The sequence below is a fragment of the Sciurus carolinensis genome, chromosome 2, assembly GCF_902686445.1.
Source record: "Sciurus carolinensis chromosome 2, mSciCar1.2, whole genome shotgun sequence".
NCBI classification, from domain to species: Eukaryota; Metazoa; Chordata; class Mammalia; order Rodentia; family Sciuridae; genus Sciurus; species Sciurus carolinensis.
Window position 1 is genome coordinate 187,656,033 of NC_062214.1, and position 21,565 is coordinate 187,677,597.

At 37.9% G+C, this 21,565-nt stretch overlaps 1 protein-coding gene across 2 annotated transcripts in view; it reads right to left on the reverse strand.

Moving 5' to 3' along the window:
• Positions 1-21,565, reverse strand: part of Rps6ka5 (ribosomal protein S6 kinase A5) — a 162,115-nt gene that overhangs the window by 98,221 nt on the left and 42,329 nt on the right. For both annotated transcript variants that reach the window (XM_047540805.1, XM_047540806.1), the window contains exon 2: positions 16,090-16,161. In XM_047540805.1, the coding sequence (XP_047396761.1) occupies positions 16,090-16,161 (72 nt within the window). The remainder of the gene's footprint in view (positions 1-16,089; positions 16,162-21,565) is intronic.

The following is a 21,565-nucleotide window of genomic DNA, read 5'->3' on the forward strand; positions in this document are numbered from 1 at the left end:
AGAGCATTTGCCTAACCTACATCATTGGATTGATCCCTAGTACCACCACCAAAAAGTAAAAAATCCTTTAATTGCACCCTAAATTTCAAATATTAAAAAGTCTGTATTATGAAAAGTATTTTCATATTTCAACAATATTTCAATAAAATAAAAATGAAGAATTTATACCATTTAATATAATTTTCAAAATAGTTATTGTTGGGATTTGTAAAATCATAAAAACAGAATTTCTAAATTTAAAAAAAGAAGTCATATTTATTTATCCCTGCAAGCTTTGGAGATGTCTTTTTGGTTATCACTGGTAGACTGAGGCCTTTCTAGCCTCTTAAGAAAAAAGAGACTTGTTTCATAAATATTTATATAGGTAAACAAAATACAAACATACCTATTTACAGAATATATAATATAAAAGTGTGTATACATATATGTAGTAATTTATTCAAACACACACACACATACACATATACATATAGTATGTATATATACACTACCAGTCTGGAGTGATTCGTCACATCATGTAGAAATAAGAACACAAATACGGTTTACATAAATGCATACACACAAGTATAAACAACTGTATATTGATAAATATATAAATACGTAACAATATAAATAAGTAAAAAGAATGATTAAACATAGATTCTTCTTCTAACATAAGAAAAAACTATGAACCCACAACATGTTTGGATAAATAAACTGATGCCAAAAGTATAGACACAATAAAAACACAGGAAATTACAGGCAATAATTTTTCTGAAAGAGGCTGAGGTAGTCCATTTGTTTTAGGCATAAACACTCATATCCTCTTCAGATAAGAGATGCATAATAAAAATGCCATTATTCTAGATTTAATTCAATTTTGGTTTTTTAAATTAACCAGGACCAACTGACTCACTTGCTTAACCATTTTAATGGTCAAAGACAATTACATAGCAAATCAGGAACACAAATGAGTACATTTGCTCATGGATGGTGACGGCTTCCGATAAAAGACTTAACCTGTAAGAAGGTTGAAAACAAAAACAATTAAGGAACTAACTACCCATCAATCCCATTTATACATACTGCATTAGCTAGAATAATTAAAGACAAATTTCACAATGCTCTTTCTTCTAGTATTTTTCAAGTTTCAGAGAAAGCTGAGACTATACACATTAACCAGTTTGCAGTTATGTGTATCTGTGTTGCTGTAGCCAACTCCTGACTGCTTCCACATGGAGGACCTGTAAGATTCATAGGCTGTTTCTCACCCCTGGTCCCAAGTGACTTGAAAACCAAAGTTATGGTTCAGCTAAGAAGAAGAAAAGTTGCAAAGAAACCATGTCTTACCGTGAGGTCTAAACTTAGGAGATAATTATTCACAGATCTGATTACCAGAAGGGCTTATTAAAAGAAAAACATAAGAAAAACAAGGAATCAAGGAAGACCAAGAAGCATATTCATAATTCATTCTTTGTATACATCTTAACAAACCAGTTATCTGCCTGACTAGACAGCTGTCTTAACCGCAGTAGTCAATGAGCATCTGTAGTGGATGCTGGTAGTGCCTTGCCTGATCCCCTCTCCAGAATGGTGCATCTACACCCTAGCTGCCAGGAGGGCCAATGGTCCACGGTGACTCCCTTCTTTGGAGAAGGGTCTAATGTATCTAGAAGCCACCTCCCCTGGAAGGTTAGATGCCACCATTCCCTACCTCACCTCCACTCAAGCAGCCTGTGGCCAGTGACTAACATGGACACAAAAGGTCTGCTTCCTGATTCTTGCCCAAAACTTCCATGAGTTCAGACTGAACCTAGACCCCAGCTTAAACCACACGCTTTCCTAGGCTCTTCCTCTGCCTATTCTGTTCCCTCTCTCTCATTCTTCTGCCACACTCCTGCAATCAATTGCACATACCCAAATCCTACCCTCTGCTTCTAGCTAACAGGACCTAATACAACAACAACAAATAAAAATTATGTTTATACTTGGAAGCTAATATCAATACCTTCATATGGAATCATCTTCTGATTATAGCATAAACACCACAAGTACTTAACTTCCAGGATTTATATAAACATAGTAGGTTTACACTGAACCACAAGGCATAGTGGATATGCACAGATATAAAATTATAAATTTTCTGAATGATGATTTGACAATTTAATGAACATATGCTTTCAAATATACTTTTTAAATAGGAATACTTTCCAAACAAAAGAATAAAATGACAAATGATGACTAAGTCATCATACTATTTAAAAGTCTTTTTACATGACTCAGCCAAAGTTTTTTCCACCATGTCACCAAAAAGGGGCAGTGTTTAAGTTACCTAGGGTAATTTCTAGCACTCTCTAGTGGAAAATTACACAGAAGAAACAAATCTGAGAAGTCTGCTATACAGTTTCTGGTCTCATGCCTAGATCTCTGATCCATTTTAGGCTGGAGGTTTGTATAGGGTGAGATACAAGGTTCTAGTTTCATCTTCTGCATATAGACATCCAGCTTTCCCAGCACCATGTGCTAATTAGGATGGTCTTCTATGTATGTCTTTGGCACTTAGGTCAAGATCTGGATGACTATACCTGTGTGGGAGTCCGTCTTCTTCACATTGATCTGTGTGTGTTTTCTTCATATCAGTGCCATGCTGGTTTTGTTACTATGGCTCTATGCTATAATTTGAAACTGGGTATTGTGATACCTCCAGCATGCCTCTTTCTGCTCAAGATTGCTTTGGCTCTTCTGGGTTTTTTGTTCTCTATGTGCCAATACAGGCATAGGCAATCATCTACTGAATGGGTCCCAATAGGAAATAATACCAAGAAGTGATAAATGGGATGGTATCCAATTAAAAAGCTTCTGCACAGCAAAGGAAACAGCATGAAAAGATGACTACAGAAGAGAAGAAAGTCTTTGCCAGCTGCTCTTCTGACATTGGATTAGTATCCAAAATACTTAAAGAACTCAAAAATCTCAGCACCATAAAACCAAATAACCCATTCATAAAAAGGTTAATGAACTGAATACACACATCTCAAAAGAAGTACAAACAGCTGACAATTGTATGAAACAATGTTCAACATCTTTAGCCATCCAGGGAAATCCAAGTCTAAGCTACACTGAGAATCCATCTCTGCCTAGAATGGCAATCATCAAGAAAAGAAATAACAATAAATGCTGGCGAGAATGTGAGGGGTAAGGGAACTCTTACACATTGTTAGTGGTGATGTAAATTAGTGCAACCACTAAGGAAATCACTAAGGAGGGGCCTCAAAAAGCTAAAAATAGAACTACAATATGACCTAACTATACCACTCCTTGATATTTATCCAAAAGAAATAAAGTTGACATTCTTCAGAGATACATGCATACCCATTTTTATCACATCACAATTCACAATAGCCAAGTTATAGAATCAGCCTACATGTCCATCAACAAATGACTGGATAAAGAAAATCTGATACATATACACAGGAGTTTGATTTTGTCCAATTTGTTATTTGCAGGAAAATGGATGGAACTGGAGAGAATCATGTTACATGAATAAGCTAGACTCAAAGTCAATTATCAAATGTTTTCTCTCATGTGTGGAAGAGGGGAAAAAAAGGACTTCATGAAAAGAAAAGGGAGACTATAAGGGTAGAGGAAAGAGATCAGGCAGGGAAGGGGGAGGATAAGAGGAGGCACTGGGGAGTGAAACTGAATTATGTTATAGGCAGGTACAAATACGCCACGATGAGACTCACTATTTTGTATGATTATTGTCTAAGCCTGCTGTTAAAAAAAGAAAGATTTATTAAACATACAAAGACTACCCTGTTGGGAGTTTTTTGATTTTTTGTTTTTAATAGAGTCTGGGAACAAGGAGTAAAGACATACCACAGACTACATTACAAGGAGGACGCTCAAGGCAGGAGTAAGCAGCCCAGGAAGAATCTCCACTGGATAGATCAGCATTTCCACAGAACAACTTGCAAGATCTGTTGTTGATTTGTTGAAAAAAAATCCATGTAAGAAAAAAGTGACCTTCTCAAGGAACCAAGTTAGGCATAGATGGATACTGTTCATTAGACACTACTATAGGCAAGGCAGTTTAGAGTTCTACACTTTGCCAACCTGCAGTCCAAGGTTTTACACACTCAGAAGTAATTCTACATGAATGAGTACCAGACCTCAATCTTCAATTTGTGGGTTGCAGGTAACGTGTCTTTTAAAAGTACTCACTACTCTCTCCCAAAACACCATATGCTTCCCAATCAATACATGTGAATGGACGAATCCCGAGAGAAACTGGAATGAACTGAAAAGCTTTACATAGAAAAGTGGCATGATCAAATCTGCACTTCAGAAAGACTGCTCTGGTTGTGGTGTGAATAATGGATCAGCAAGGTCCAGCCTGATATCAAGAAGACCTCTGGTGGTCACTGTTCCTAGGGCTAGACTTATTTTAGGTTTTACAATTAAACGTTGATAAAGAAATGACATTCAATTCTACAGTAAGCTAATGAGAGCTCAGTAATGTACAGTATCAGCTCTTTTAGAAGCTGCATTACTTTTCCTCTCAATTTCTACCATAATAGCTAAAATGTATATGTTTTAATCATGTATATGTTTAAATGTATATGTTTAAATGTATATATTTTTTTAACACTACGACCAAAAGACCTGACAAAAACAATTAGAGGAACAATTGGGGCTCACAGTTTCGGATGTCTCAGTCCATAGATGGCTGACTCCACTCCTCAAAGCCTGAGATGAGGCAGAACCTTATGGTAGAAGTGGAGGAAAGCGGCTCAGGGTATGATGATCAGGAAACAGAGTTCTCTCACCAAGGACAGAATATATACCCTAAAGGCATGCCTGCAGTGGCCTGCCTCCTCCAGCTACTTGGTACTTGCCTAAAGACCCAGTTAATCCCCATCTGAGGATGAATGCACTGATTAGGTTCAGGCCCTGGTAATCATTTCACTGTCTCGCCCATGAGCTCTGGGGGACACCTCATATCGAAACCACAACAGTATAGTATTCACTATGTGTCGAGCAATCTAAACATTTTATTACTCAGTAAGACTATTCACCTATAATACACTAAGATTGTTCTGAACCTAAGTGGTTGAGTAGTTAAAAGAGAAAAAAAAAACAAAAAATAAGAAATATGATCTTTTCATTTGATATGTTACTTTTAAGGTAACAAATAACCTTCTTAAAAATGGTAATAAAATTTCAACTACCAACACCTCATTTCAAAGATTATTTCACAGTTTTTATCAGAAATATCACTTTAGTTGAAATTAGTCCCAGAGATGCTAACAAAGTAAGTAACTATATGAAATAACTAGTAATCTCTCCTTATGAGTAAGTTGTAAATAATTCTGTTTTTCTGATTTATGTTAAAACTTTACTAAGTAGTTCCCTATTGAATAAACAAACATGGCAGATGGTTATCTAGCAACTGGTATTTCCTATCCATTATCTCATTAATCTTATAACAACATTGAGAGATAGGTATTACTAACCTAGACACAAAGGAATCTTGGCTCACAGAATTCATATGATTTCTTCAAGGAACTCAGATAGGCAATGATTGTGTCAGGACACAAACATGGTATTCTAGGTCATCCCCTATCCTCAAGGTCCCCACAACCCAGAAGACATCAAAATGATGTAGTAAGTCAACTTGACTGCACCCTTGACAGTCACATGGCAAAATTTGTTTTTCTTTTTAATCATGGTAAGACAAGATCACATAACACCTCCAAAATACATGATCATGTATGATCAACAAAGAAAATTCATAGAAAAAGTAGTCTTTTAGCTGAGATCCTCGATTTCTACTTCATATGAGAACTACTGATAATACAAGAATATAAGAATAACGAGCTGTATAATAATATTTAGGTCAATGACAGATTGCAAATATGATGGTGGTCCCGTAAGGTTATAATGGAGCTGAAAAATTCCTATCATCTAGTATTTTTACAGTACCTTTTCTATGTTTAGGTACATTTAAATATGCAAATACCACTGTGCTGCATCTATCCACAGGACTCAGTGCAGTAACATGCTGTTCCAGTTTGCAGCCTAGGAGCTAGGCTACACCATTTAGTCTGAGGGAGGAGGAGGCCAGCCCATCTAGGTTTATCTACGTGCACCCTATGATGTACACACGATGACAAAATCCTCTAAGGCACATTTCTTAGAACATAATCCTGTTAACAAGTGGCATGACTGCACTTGGACAGCTATCTCAAAGAAAACAAAATGGTGAAAAAGGAAGGCAGCAGAAAAGACAGGAAAAGAAATAAAATAGAATCATGATTCCTACAAATACTTCCACATGAAAGAGAGAATTCTAAAAGAGGAACCGAAGCTATTTCTTGGCCTTGGGGTATCAATCTGAAAAATAATGCTAGAGGCAGAAGCAGAAGTGGTATCTGTGTTAGACTTGTACCACTCCCTGTGCTGGGCTAAGGCAAGGGGCAGGAACAGGGCTGGGAAAACACACGCGGATCACCTTAAAGAGTTTACGATGGAGGAGAAAGCTGGTAGATCCAAAGGGAAATTCAGAGAACAACTCGGTGCTGAAATCTCTACAAAGGGCTCTCAGTGCAACGATTCAGAGAATGAAGCAATTTGGTGAGGATGTAGACAACTGGAAAAAGAAGGACTACTCCAGACGGGGGAAACGATAAGGCACAGCATCAGAGGAGAGTACACACGATAGGAGGGAGTAAAGGAAAATAAATCACCAACAAAGGAGGCGGGACAGCAGGGTGGCCGAGGAAAAAGGACGAAACTAAAAGCCAAGCAAGAGTTTGGACTTGACTACGTTACTGGAAAAAAGACACTACAAGTTATTAAACAGGAGAATTGTACAATAATGTACTTAAGAAGCTGCATATTATTTATAACATAGTTTAAAATGCATAATACAGAGGAGAGTACCTGCAGAAAGCAGAACAGTTAAGAAACCCCTAGCAATAACCCACGCGTAAGCTAAAATGAGCCATGTCACTAGGAACAGAGGAGCGAAAATGAATCCAAGGGTCATTTTTATGGAAAAGTTATAAACTTCATGAGAAACTGAACATAAAGAAGGCAAAATAGAGAAAAGCCAAAAATTATGTCAAAGTTTCAAGCTGAGTAAAGTGACCAACAGATTATTAATGGTCTAAAGGAAACAAGAAAGAAACTGAAAAAGAGAAAGCACTGCTTTGATGTTGACAAATATTACAGACATATAATTAGATCAAAAAGTAATCTTTCATCTTTCATATTCAAATACTCCACAAAGTCTTCAAAATATCTGACAAACAGCATTTTTTCTAGTTCACAATATATAAAATTAACTCATCAGAAAAGTTCTTAGCTTCATTGCCAAAGAAAACCTTACATGACATACATAAAGACATCTGATGAGGCTTTTCTATTATTCTAAGTAGTGCTGAAAAAAATTACCTTAAAAAGGTAATGAAACTGAAAGATTAGTGATGAATTTTTGAATAAAACTGAGATTTTATTATATTCATAATAAAAGTTTCCACCTACTCCATTTAGTCATCAAAACTGTGATTTTAAATTCAGGAATATCTATAAATGACATTTCTTAGTTATTCCATCTTCTTATAAAAGCTACATATTGTCAGCTGATGGGAAGGAAAAGTGGCATCTGTGGCTAACAACAGACCTGTTATGGCTAAGTGAAGAAGCGTGAAGTGGACACACACAGGAAAACCATTACGACTAGACTGTGTCCCCACTGTGTTAGTCAGCTTTTGTCATTGTGACCAAAATACCTGACAAGAACAACTTAGAGAAGGAAAAGTGTATTTGGGACTCATGGTTTCAAGGTTCAGTCCATGGTTAGCACAGTCCATTACTGAGGCAGAACGTCATGACCTAAGGGTGGAGGGGAGGAGAGAGGCTCAGCTCATGATGGCCAGAAAGCAGAGAGGAGAGGAGGAGCCAGAGGACCAAGATATAATTCCCAAGAGCATGCCTCCGTGAACCACTTTCTCTAGCCTTGCTCCACCTGCCTACAGTTAACACCCCATACAGCAGACCTTTCAAAGTATTAATCCAACCATAAGTTAATCCTCTGAGGAGGGTCTGGCCCTCATCATCTAACCCTTTCACCTCTCAACAATGCTACACTGTCCCACACATGAGTTTTTGGGAGACACGTCATATCCAAACCACCACACTCACTTTTGACAAAATGTCTTGGTCTATAATCAAACAACTCAAAGGAAAAGTAGGCAAATGTGCTGAGAGAAATACACACAGGTTTGATTTTATAGACTTGATAATAAAAATTTCCTTCCTTGTACTTACATGTTTTTGGAATCTAGGTTACACTAGCCTCAAAATGAGAAGGAAGAAATAATCTGTTCTCTGGAAAAGTTTGCAGAAGAATAAAATTATCTATGACTTTAATGTTGGTAAAACTCTACCAAGTGGTTTCCTAGTGAGGAGAGCTTTAATAATTGACCAAATTATTTTAACAGTTACAGTACTATGTGGGCTTTCTTTCTCAATTAGCTTGGAAATTTACACATATTAAAATCGTGTGCATGTAGTTTTAGTTAGTATTTTTATCACTGTGACCAAAACACCTGACAAGAACAACTTAGAGGAGGAAAAGTTTATTTGGGGTTCACGGACTCAGAGGTCTCAGTTCATAGATGGTCAACTCCATTGCTCTGGGCCCAAGTTGAGGCAACACATCACGGAGGAAGGACCCAGGGGAGGAAAGTTGCTAAGCTAAGGGCAGAGTCAGGAAGGAGGGAGAGAGAGAGGAAGGGAGAAGGAGAGGAGGGGGAGAGGAAGAGATAGAGGCAGGGAGCAGGAGGGGACACAGGAAGAACACTTCCAGGGCACACCCCAACCCCCAGTGACCCGCCTCTTACAACTATGACCCAGTTAATCCATTCAAACCTGGATGGACCCATCGGGTTTTGGTTCTCATGATCTAATCATCTTGCCTGTGAATATTCCTGTATTAACGGGAGTTTTCAGGGGACAACTCACATCCAAACCATTCCACATGGTGAAGCTAGTATCTCAGAACACTAATTCCTATCACTTCCCCAAATTATATGCTATTTTGTTCAATATTTCAGTTTTCCTTTTTTAATCTCACAAATTAGATGTTATTCCTATGGTTTCACATTGTTAATACCATTTACATTTTGTTTGCTCACCAATACTTTTGGTATCTCAGAAACATCCCTGGTATCACTTTTCTTCTCCCTAGAAGTACATTTAGAAAGTTTTCTAGTGTGGACTTACTGGTGGAAAATACACTCAGTTTTATATATATGTATATTACATATATATTTATTTATTTATATTAGTTGTAGGTGGACACAATACCTTTATTTTATTTTTATGTGGTGCTGAGGATCAAATCCAGGGCCTCACACATCTAGGTGAGTGCTCTACCACTGAGCCACAACCCCAGCCCCTACCTACACTCAGTTTTTGAGTATCTGAAAATGTCTACTTTGCCCTCACTTATGGGAGTAGTTTTATTGGGATACAATTCCAGATCAGCAGTTATTTCTCTGAGTATTTTATAGATATCATTCCACTCTTCTACAGCTCCCACGGCTGTCACTGAAAAGTCACAGTTACAACTGTTGTCAACAGTGTTGAATCACTGTTCTTCTACAAGTAAGTCTTTACTTTTTGGCTTCTTTTGAGGTATTTCTACATCTCTTGTGTTTATCAGTTTCTTTCTGATCTATCTACATAAGAACTTATTTTTACTTATCTACCTAGGAGTTGATGTGTTTCATAAATCAGTGAATTCATATGTTGATTAAACTAATTAATGAATGCTCAGCTGTTATACCTTTGAATAGTGCCTCTCCTCATTTTGTTAGTTCTTTCTAGGACTCTGATTAGACAAATGTTATATTCTCTACCATCTATGTTTAAACTTTTCTTTTATATATATCATCTCTTTGTCCTTCATCCTATATTCTGTATATTTTCCCCAAATCTATCTTCCAATCCACTAATTCTCTCTTTAGCTATACCTCATCTGCTAGGGAACCATCCTTTGTTATAATTTGCATTATTTTATTTTCACATACAGAAGTAGTATTGGCCATTCAAGTAGTACTGGGTTCATCTGTGCAGTGAACAGACCTTTCCTGTAAAATCTGTCTAGTTTGTTTTAGCTTGTCTTTCTCTTAATAGTACCATTGAATCTCTTTGAGAAGTTAATTAAAGGATATAAAGTTTCAATTAGAGTGGAGGGAATAAGTTTCAGTCACCTACTGTACTGTATAGTGATGATGGTCAATTATAATACATTATATAGTTCAAGTTTTCTAAAAGAATAGATTTGCAACATTCCTACCATAAGAAAATGGTAAGTTGGTGAGGTAATGACTACATTAGTTAATTAGCTTGAGTAAATTTTTCTTCAATATATACATAAGCCAAAACATTACACTGTTTTGGTCTAAAATATACACAATTACGTTAATTTTTCAAGTTAATAAAAATAAACATAAAAATTATCATTTCATATCAATTTCATTTCATATCAATGAAATTTCAATGACCTCTTTGGATCTAATTCTCCTTTATTTCCACCCTTTTCATCCATAATGCCTTGCATCTTGAGTGTTTGCCAATTTTTGAAAGTAAGGTATATCTATAAAACTTTGATACTTCTTTAAGGTCTTGGTAAGAATTAATTCCTACAAAGAGGATTCATATTTGCTTTTGTGACACACCTGGGAACAATACCAATGCAGAACTACCTTAAGCTAAATCCATACATTCTTGAGTTTTTTGTTTTGCTTTGCTTTTAATCACACAGGTATGAATACATATGCAAGCTGCAGACCTGCATGATACCTGACTTATAGTTATAAATACTCAGGAAAGGCTTTTATTTATCTGTTTCCTTCACCCAGAACAAACGCTGAGGTAGAAAAGTTTCCTCTCTATCCAACTTTTCTAGCTGGAGATTCCCCCCACCCCATCATTCAGTATTTTCTTCCTATAGTCCTTTAGTCGCAGCAGTGAAAAAGCTGACTAAACCAAGTACATTACCAGTGAGCGACATCTCCAGTCCTTTTTGGAGACTCCAAAAAGAAAAAAGAAGTCTCCAAAAAGGACTAGAGACAGGATCTTGCTAAGTTACCCCGGTTGGCCTCGAAGTTGCAATCCTCCTGCCTCAGTCTCCTGAATAGCTGGAATTACAGGCATATGCCACCATGCTTGGCTTTCATTTAGTCTTTAATGAACAATAGTTATCTCTACCACTTGGGAGTCTTAGATGCTGTGTCCCATACCAAGCATGAAAATGGTAGATCCACAGAACTACTCCCAACTGAATGGCATGTTTCCCCAGCACAATTCCCGCCTTTTTCTTATTCCTGCCAGCTGATCTATGTGTTAGATCTTTGTAGTGAGTAGATTTTTTTTTCTTTCTTTAAAGGTATTTTATCTAACACCTTAGGGGTATGATAATCAAAGGGGTTTTCTACGATATCTAAGCTGTCATCTAACCAGAAGGTGAAACTAACTACTTCTGAATTTGGAATATAGTGCTATAAATACTAAATCGAGGAACAGAATTAGTTTCATGGTTCTTGTTACATGCTATAAAATTCAATTATGCAAACTGGTTAATATCACATTTTCACAGTGTACTTGAAAAAGTTTGATAGATACCCTATTTTTCTGCAAAGAAGTTATCTACTACCATTGACGCTGTATGACTTTAACCATATGTAGAATAAAACATATCAGTCTAAACTTTTTAAACTTAAAGAAACTGCTATAAATCTATTTTAAAAATAAAATCAGCAGTAAAACTATGTAAACAGTATTCATTTGGTTAATGTGATGATGTTTTTACTAAGTTTTACTTTTGTAAAAAAACATAAGAACTGACAACATTTCTAACACTTCAATATGGAAACAAAATATAAGTTCTAATCTCCAGATCACACAAAGACAAAGTAAACATTGAAAAAAAAAAAACACAGTAATTTGCTCTTAAAATTCAAGGACCTTCATAGAAATCTTGTCCTGTACGGGATAAGAGTACTCATTCGTTCATTCAATATTCACTGAGTGACTACTATGTATGAGGCATTACTCCTGAGAATTTACCCATTAAGAAAATTTCTATTCTATCCTATTTTCCTGGTGATTTATATTACTCAATTAGTGATAAATTCCAATGGAAAAAGTATGCCAAGTTTAGTGAATTTTTGTTTTGCCTTCGCAGCCAGTTGTGCCTTCCATCTAAAGAACTAGTTTTTCCCATCATGCCCAGGAGAACATAAGACAGGGCCCTGAGCACCAACAAATGCTCAGGTAGGCATAAACTAGACATGGGTCAAACAAAGTCCATGTGGCATCTGCCAGGATAAACAAGTTTCTCATAAGGGACTCCTTGGTCAGGGGTTGGACAACTAGGCCTAAGGCTGAGTAAAAGAAGTCTCCTGTGAAAAGCACACTGTGAACACCACACTCAGCCCCTTCATTTCCCATTAGGGTTGCTAGCTGCTCTGGTACTAGAATCCCAATTTAGCTGGAAGGTTCTCTAAACACCAAAAAACTACAAATGCTCCAGGCAATATAGATTATAATTTATTATATAAGCAATATTTTTGGCACAGATTTCTTACTGTCTCCCCAACTGTTAAACCAAACATGGTAAAAAGAAAGATGAGATGAACAGTTTCATATGAAGAATTACTTCAAGCTGAAATAAATTTGAGAGGGAATTTATATAATCTGAAACTTAAAATATTTAAAATGTGCACAACTCCTTGTAAAACACCTGAAAATGGAAAGCAAGTAAGTTGACCTGTACAGTTTAATCTTTAAGCAGGACAAGCAGCATTAATGAATTGTATTCTTAAGAATTCACCTAAGCCTTTTCATATCCAGTAAGAAGTACTGAGAAGGATGTGGAGAAACTAGAATCCTCATATATTACTGGTACGAATGTGAAATGGTGCAACTACTTTGGTTACCATCTGAACCAGCAAATTACTCATAGTTATATACCCATAAGAAATGAAAACATGTGCACGCAAAACACTGTATATGAATGTTGATAGCGGGATTTATAAATTACAGTTAAAAAGTGGAAATACCCAAATTTTTATCAACTGAGTGGAAAAACAAAAAAATGTTATATATTCAGACAACGAAAAATTCATCCATAAAAGGAATGCAGTACAGATACCTACTGCAGCACTACGAATCTGGGGAATGTGTTACGTAATAAAAATACCACATACTGTATGATTTCACTTGAAGGAAATGTCCAGAATAGGCAAAAACACAGGTATGGAAGGTAGGTTCATACTTATTTAGTAGTAGGGAGGATGGCGACCTTGGGAAGTAACAGCTAAAGGGTTCAAAACTGTTATAAAAAAGCTTTTTAGTTTGAATCTATCCCATTTATTGATTCCTGTTTTTATTTCTTGTGCTTTGGGAGTCATGTTAAGGAAGTCTGGTCCTAAGACAACATGATGAAGATTGGGTCTTTTTTTCTCTTTGGTGTTGGGTCTCTGGTCTAATTCCTAGATGCCCTTCAATAGATGAATGGATAAATAAACTGTGGTATATATACACAATGGAATATTATTCAGTCATAAAGAAGAATAAACTTATGGCATTTGCAGGTAAATGGATGGAGTTGGAGAATATCATGCTAAGTGAAATAAGTCAATTCCCAAAAACCAAAGACTGAATGATTTCTCTGATAAGTGGATGATGATACACAACGAGGGTGGGTGGGGACGGGGTAAGGGAAGAATGGAGGAACAATAGATTGTGTAGAGGGAAATGAGGGGTAGAGAGGGGGCAGGGGAAGGCAAGATAATAGAATGAGACAAACATTACCCTATGTACATGTACGATTACACAAATGGTGAGACTCTACTTTGTGTGCATAGAAATGAAAGTTGTACCCCATTTGTGTACAATGAATCAAATAATAATAATAATAATTTTAAAAACTTATAAAATTAGTTTTGGTGATGATTGTACAATTCTATGACTATAAACCCACTGAATCAAACACTTTAAATGGATGAACTATATGATATGCAAATTAAATCTCAATAAATTTGTTACAAAAACAAAAACAAAACAAAACTCATGCAAATAAAACACAGTCTGGATATAAATTGACACGTAAAGCTTTTGACAAGATATCACAAATACTACTTTTAAGGGAAATGAGTTACCACGGGTCTGTAACGTTCTTTCCCCTGGGAAAAGATGCTGCCTTTGAAAATAGAAAACAAAGGTAGACATGAAAAACATTATTTTGTTATATTTGAAATCATTACTTCTTAGGGCTAGAGAGTAGTGGGGCCACTTGTTTTATGGTTTTGTTGTTTTTTGTAGTGCTAGGGATTGAACCCAGCGCCTTGTACCAGCTAGGTGAGCACTATACCGCTGAGCTACATCCTAGTCCTCTTTAAAAGATGCTACTTAGAGGCAGGGCCTCACTAAGTTGCCCAGGCAGGCCGCAAACCTGTGGTCCTCTGTGCAGCCTTTCAGGCAGCTGGGATTATAGGTGTGCACCACCGCTCCTGGATGCCTGTTCATTTGTTTAATTTTGTTTTTAAATGCACCTTTGTGAATGATCCAAAGGTAAGATGCACTAGAATAATCTCCAAGTTGACAGGTACATCGCTCTTCCTACCAAGGTGCTTACTTTAGGGATCATTCACCGGCAGCTGTAGAGCTGGCTCTACACAACATGCTCAGGAGGTTCATGAAGATCTCAGGCGGCAAGACCCTAGGCATGAAAGGAACCAAAAGACCGCCGAACTTAAACCTATGCGTGTGAGGCTAGAGCAGCAGCAGGACTGAGAGTGGGAGCCTAGGAGAAAGGCCCTGTCTCCTGCGGGAAGGTTTGCCATTTTGGAAGGTGTGGACAGTATCCTTCAAAAAACAACTGAAGTCCATCATCAGGGCCTGGAAGTCTAACAAAGTACTGAAGTCCCTAGAGGGTGACGCTGACCTTCAGTGGGGAAGAAAAACATCACTCTGTCCTTTGAGGCCCTCTGGTTCCTTCCAGGGATAGGGCCCTTGGAGTGCTAAGGATGGAAACAGAGAATTAAGAGCCTCCTCTTCAATTCCACTGCAGGAAGAAAAGTGAGAATAGCCAGCTTTCAGGGTGGTGGTGATGGCAGAGCTGAAGGGAAAGGTCACATGCAGACAAGAGCAGCCACGCAGCTGGCAGGGCCCAGTGCACCACGAAAATGTGCCTGCCTGGCCCATGAATCACTAAGAAGTCCAAAACATCGACAGCAGGACGTGACTGCAGGTCTCTTCAAGAGATGGGGATCTCTTCAACCACAGAGCTGGCCACCTGTGAGGCCTCTAGGCCTGACTCCTGAGTAGCAGAGCAGAGGCAGCTGGAGGCACGTGTAAAGCAGAAACAACATCGCCGCCCAGAGACCACCACTGCCACCATTTTGGTTTTTATCCCTATTTTTCTACATATATAAATACAGACATTTATTTAATTATGGAAATGGGATATTGTTCTTTCTCTTTGGTAGCCTACTTTTTAACTTATGGCTTTTTGGAGAGCTTTCCAAAATGTTAGTAAGTGTAGATAGTTTCAATCCTATTCTATAGGTGATAGAGCACACAAGTCCATGTTCCATTTATTCACTCCCCTGCTGTTGGGTTTCTAAAGGGGCTTGGGTTTTTCATTACTATAAATGATGTATGTTGAGTATCAGCAGCACTGAGTCAAGACATAAGTCAATCAACACAAGGCACTTCACAGAGTAGTTGGCATGTAGTAAGCTCTCTATAAGTGTTAGTGATTTTTTAAAACATTGTCTTCTGTGTAAAGGTTGAACTAATTTATATTCCCAACACCAAGAAAAGAGATTCTTTAATTCTTGAAATTTTTGCCTTTTTATTTCTTTTGTGAGTGATCTGTTCATAATCCTTCCTTGTCCTGTCTGTCAGATTCCACAGGCTTCTAAAATTTTCACTGACTTCTGCACTGGGATATCAATTCTGTGTCATAGGAATAACAAGTACTCTTTTTTCCTTACTTAAAAAAAAATAGAAGGAAAAGTTACAACTTACCTCCAGTTCCCAGAACCTTCAGTAGCTCAAAATTTTCAATTCCCACCTTCTCTGCATGTCCTGTTAAATTAGCTAAAAAGAGAGATAGAAAGAGAAATAATTAAGGGGCTCAGCAACAGGACAGGGCCCATGGGGGTTTCTGATCTACCAGTAAAGTTCTATTTCTTGACCTGGGTGATTAAAAAAGGGATCACTGTATAATTTACTTGTTAAGTGGCATATTATGTTTTGTACAATTTTGTGTTTTACATTTCAATGAACTAGATATTTGTACCAAAAGTTAACATAAAGTATTAGTAGACTCTCTAGGACCAATATAATCTGAAAATAAATAAAAATTCTAATACATATATACTAAAAAGAAAATTTGACAGATTTAGAAGATACACTTATTTATTAAGCAAATATTTACTGAGCATCCAAATGCCATCCTAAAGTCTAGCTTGGGTTCTAGGTCCACTTCTGCCACTAAGAATATGGGCACAAGTCAGGTGCACTGTCACCTGCACACACACAGCGTCTCAGCTCCCTCACCCTTGAAAAGCACAGTGCACACTAAGATCCCATTACCTCTCAAGTTCAAGGACTATGCTTAAAAATATAAACTCTCCAAAAACATATTCTATCCTCCACAAACTAGACTAAGGTATCTTATAATGAGCACTTTCCACAGTTCATTCCACTGAATTCGGGTCCTATCGATGAAAGGTTCACAGGTGCTGTGTTTGGGGAAGTGTGGGAAGCAGAGGACTGTGGGGAAGTCAATCTGGAAATGGCTGACTTTACCAAAGTTAAATACTTTCCTTACTGCTAAATGTCACAGATTCTGTACCACACATCTTCAAGACCGAGATACTGCATTTGTAAACTTATCTGATGACAAGATTCCTACTTGTGGCAATATTACAAATATTATGTGAACTATCATTCTGTGGAATGGTTAAGGCTGGATCCAGGGGTAGGAATGTAGCCCAGTGGTAGAGTGCTTGCCTAGCATGTGCAAGGCCCTGGGTTCAATCCTGCAACACACACACACGAAGACTTGATCCAAGTCCCAGTTCTACCACTTAAAAGCTGTGTGACTTTGAACAAGTTACTTCTCTATGTCTCAGTTCCCAATAATATAAAATGGGGATAATAAAAATACCTACTCCCAAAGTGTACTGATGTCTGCAATTTACTTTGGAAAGCATTTAAAAAGTAAGATGGACTGATGGATAAATAAAGGTATGACTAGATATGTCATAAAGTAAATGTAACAAAATTTTAATTGGTCATGAGTTTAAGGGTATTCAATAGATAATTCTTTCAAACTGTATATTTTTAAATGACTAAATTAAAATGATAGAAAACAAAATAACACCTACCTCACAAAGTTGTAATGAGGATTAAATAAATTCACACAGTGCCTGATGCATGCTAATCAGATAGTGTGTCAGAAATTAATGCTATGGAACTGACTGCAACTTTAAGAGAATTAGACTCAAACAAGAACTTCTAGAATTAAAAATCTGGGAGACAGATAATGATGATTTTAGCTGCCGAGTTGTTTGAATTCTGTATCCATATTGGAAATTCACCCCTTGTCAGATTTACAGCTTGCCAATATTTTCTCGCATTCCATAGGTAGTCTCGTCACTCTGCTGACATTCCCTTTGCCTTACAGAAGTTTCTTAGTTTGGTACGACTCCATTTGTCAACCTCTGCTTTTGTAGCTTGCACACTAGAGATATAGCCAAAAAACTCTTGCCCAGGCCAATATCCTGAAATGTTTCTCCTGTTTTCTTCTAGTTGTTTCATGGTTTTTGGTCTCAGATTTAAGTCTTTGATCCATTTTGAGCTGATATTTGTAACTGGTGAGAGACAGGGGTACAACCTGCTTCTGTTATTACTAGTTGTGACATACTGTTTGGGGCTTCCACAAGAAGTTTTGTTTATATGATATGATTTGCAAAGAAATTAAAAAGAAAAGGGAAGAGAGAAACTCTTGTATCTGCTCACATATTTGCCATATTTGATGATCATTCTTTTCTGGGACCCAAAATTTCATCTGTTATCACTTTGCCTTAACCTTGAAGAACTTCCTTTGACATTTCTTATGGTACAGGTGATAAATTCTCTGATATTTCTTTTATCCAAAAAAGTCTTTATTTACCCTCATTAAAATGTTTTAAACTTTTAAAAATACCCTTATTTATTTTAATGTGTGCTAAGGATCAAACCCAGTGCCTTGCATATGCCAGGCAAGTGCTCTACCACTGAGCCACAACCCCAGCCCCCATTAAAATTTTCACTGATGTGTAATTCACATGCCATACATCCGCCCTTTAAAAGCATACAATTCAGTGGTTTTTAATACATTCACAAGGTTGTGCCATCATCATTGCTAATTCCAGAGTCCCCGCTGTTCCTGAAGGGAGAGTCTTTGATGGATGATTTCTGATTAACAGGCTTTTTCTCTTTCTCTAGGACGACATTCTCTCTCAGCCTCCAGGGCAGCCACAGTGCAGTGACTCACGGGCTCCTCTGTTTGAAATGGGTCCTTCTCTCACTGCTCTCCACCTTTGGCTTTCAACATTTTCCCAGTGATGTACCTTAATACAGATTTCTCTGGGTTCATTCTGTCTGCTATTCTTTGAGTATCTCTTATTTGTAAATTTCTCTTCTTCATCAATTTGGGAAATTCTGGTCTTAATTTTTCAAATATTTTTCTATCCCATTCTCTTTTACATTCTTCAAGTTCACATGCTTCTTCCTCTGCATTTTTATTCAACTGTTGAATCCATCCAATGAACTTTTGTATTCTATGCATTGTTTTCCATTTCTACAACTTCCACGTAGTTCTTTTTCATTGGTTTTGTGTGATTTTCCTATTTTTTTCCCTTCTGAGAGAGTATCACTTTGTTTCATTAAGGATACTGTAAGAGCATCTTTAAAATTCTTATCTGTTATTTCCAGTACCTCATTCACCCTGGGATAGGCCTTATCTGATTTTCTTTCCTCTTGGGATATGTTCCATTTTCATGATTATTAACATGTAGGATAATTTTGGATTGTACCCTGAATAGTGTAAATGTTACTGTGAAATGCCTGGACTATTTTTCTCCAATGAGTGTTACTTCTTTTCTTTTAGTAAACAAGTATCTTGGCTTGGCTTGACTTGAATTTTAAACTTTGTTTCTTGGGTGGCAGCTTCAATCCCAGTTGAGATTTCTTAACTTTAGCTCAGGTATTCAGCATCTGCTATGTTCAGGTTTAGTTCAAAGGTTAGTCAGAAATGTGCTGCACAAAATTTAAGGATACCTTCCTCCCGCTCTTCTCCCTCTGGGATTCTTCTCCTATCTTCACTTGTTAGGGTTACCTGGTTTCAGTTTTCTAGTTTCCCTGGCCAGAAAGACTGCTATTTTTCCACCCAGTCCCCAGCGTGCAACGTACTTAACCTGAGGCAGAAGATCAGTGAAAAAGCAAAGCTACTTCTTGAAGGTTCCCCTCCTCTCCTCCTCCAACCGTGTATTCCACGCCAGAGCTTCTGCTCCTGTATATTCTCAGATGCTTTCAGAGGCTTTTTGTATTAGGTGGAGGTTTTTATACTTGTTTTCTCAAAAGGCAGCCTCCAGTAGTGGGTTTTATTCTGACATTACAAGAAGCAAAAGTCTTCTTGCAGTCAACATTATAATAGTAATTTCTTTCACTACCTCCACAAGTTAACTTAAAAGAATAAAAGCAAATAAAAATAGTGATAGGATATAGGTCCATCTCAGAGATCTTGAACTTAATATTCATAATTTTTTTTTCTTTTACTTTACATCCACTAGGTAAAGTAAGTGTCCACACATATGGAAGCAACTCAACAGGAAGCTCAACCATATTTAGGCATAGGAGTGTTTAACTGTAAATATTTTTTCACTGCGTTAATGACAAAATATGTAAGAGCAAATGGGGCCCAGGATATAGCTCGGTGGTAGAGTTTGTGCTTATTAGCATGTGAAAAGCCCTACCTAGGTTCCACCTTTAGCGCGCACACACACACACACAAAAGCAAACGAAAAACACATATTCAAGCATGTGAATCTAGGTGTCTAAATAGTTCTCATTTCTGTGCTATTATTTTGTCATTATGATTAAAGCCTTTGAACATGAAAGTCTAAAAATAAACTGTATTTCTCTTAATTAAATTGTTAACCTAAGAACAAGAGCTCAAACTTTCCAGCAACAACACTAACATTTATTAGAACAAGTATTAAAATATTTACACATTTTATGTCACCCTAGAGGTGACATAAACATCACCAATTGCAGAAAAATTTTCTGCACTGAGAGTCACTCACATGCCTTAGTTAAGTTCAAAATAGGCTGATCAGAAGATATGGAGCGACCCTGATACCTGGAACCACGCCACCAGAACAGGCCTGTACTCCTAAGAGAGAATTAAGGTTGGCCATTGTTTTTCTTCATTGCCAAAAGGACATGATGGTAACTCACTGTGGCTGTAGGAGAAAAAGAGCTTTGCTCCTGACCCTCTGCAGGCTTGCCCTGCTCGACCCCCGCACAGTTTTCCCCAAAGGTGAGAGTGCGCTACTCTAACCGCTCGAGAGTGCCCAGTTGGTCAGCCTCTGCAAAGGCACTTGGTTTTTTCCCTCAGATTTCTGTCACAGCTTGACTCCTGGGGCAGACAGGTCATTCTCTCACACTTCTTCCCTCAATACACGTAGCAGTTGGCTAAGCAGGTTTAGGGCTGACTCGAGACCTGGGGCTATGGTTTTAATCTTTGTGTCTCCTCCCCACTCAAGTTCATCATGTTGAAATCCTAATCTCTAATGTGCTGATTTGGGAAATGGGGCCCGTGGGAGGCAATCAGGTCATGAAGGTGGAGTCCCAGCATGGGTTGGTGCCCTCATAAAAACTGTGAGACAGGAGGGAGCATGCTTCCTTCTCTCTGCTTTCCACCACGTGAGCACACTGAGAAGACAGCCATCTACAAAGCAGGAAGCAGGCCTTCACCAGAGACTGTAGCTACCAGAACCTTCAACTTGCACTTCCCAGCCTCTGGAACAGTGAGAAAGGCTGTGCAGTTCACGCCACTCAGTCTGGGGTATTTTGGCTAGAGAAGCCCAAACTAATAAGGCACCTGGGGTTCACTCACTAGTTTGTTCTCCCTTCTAACCTTCTAAGCCACATACCTGAACATGCTGGTCCCCAGATCATGACGAGAGGGTTGGGAGGGACCCAGGAAGCCTCACTGAGGCCTCAGCCTAAACCACCTGTATCAGTGCACCTTTCATGAAGGGCTGGGAGCACGCACAGCCCTTCCAAGGTGGCGCTCTGCCTCCACTTGCTCTCAGCCCTGCAGACAGACCCCTGGGCTCCTCAGCGGAGAGAGCAGACTGGCGGAGCAGCGTCCTGCATTCCTGGATTTCTGGCTCTTAACGCCACGATGGCATGAACCTTACCTTCAGCCTCTAAATCCTAACACAAA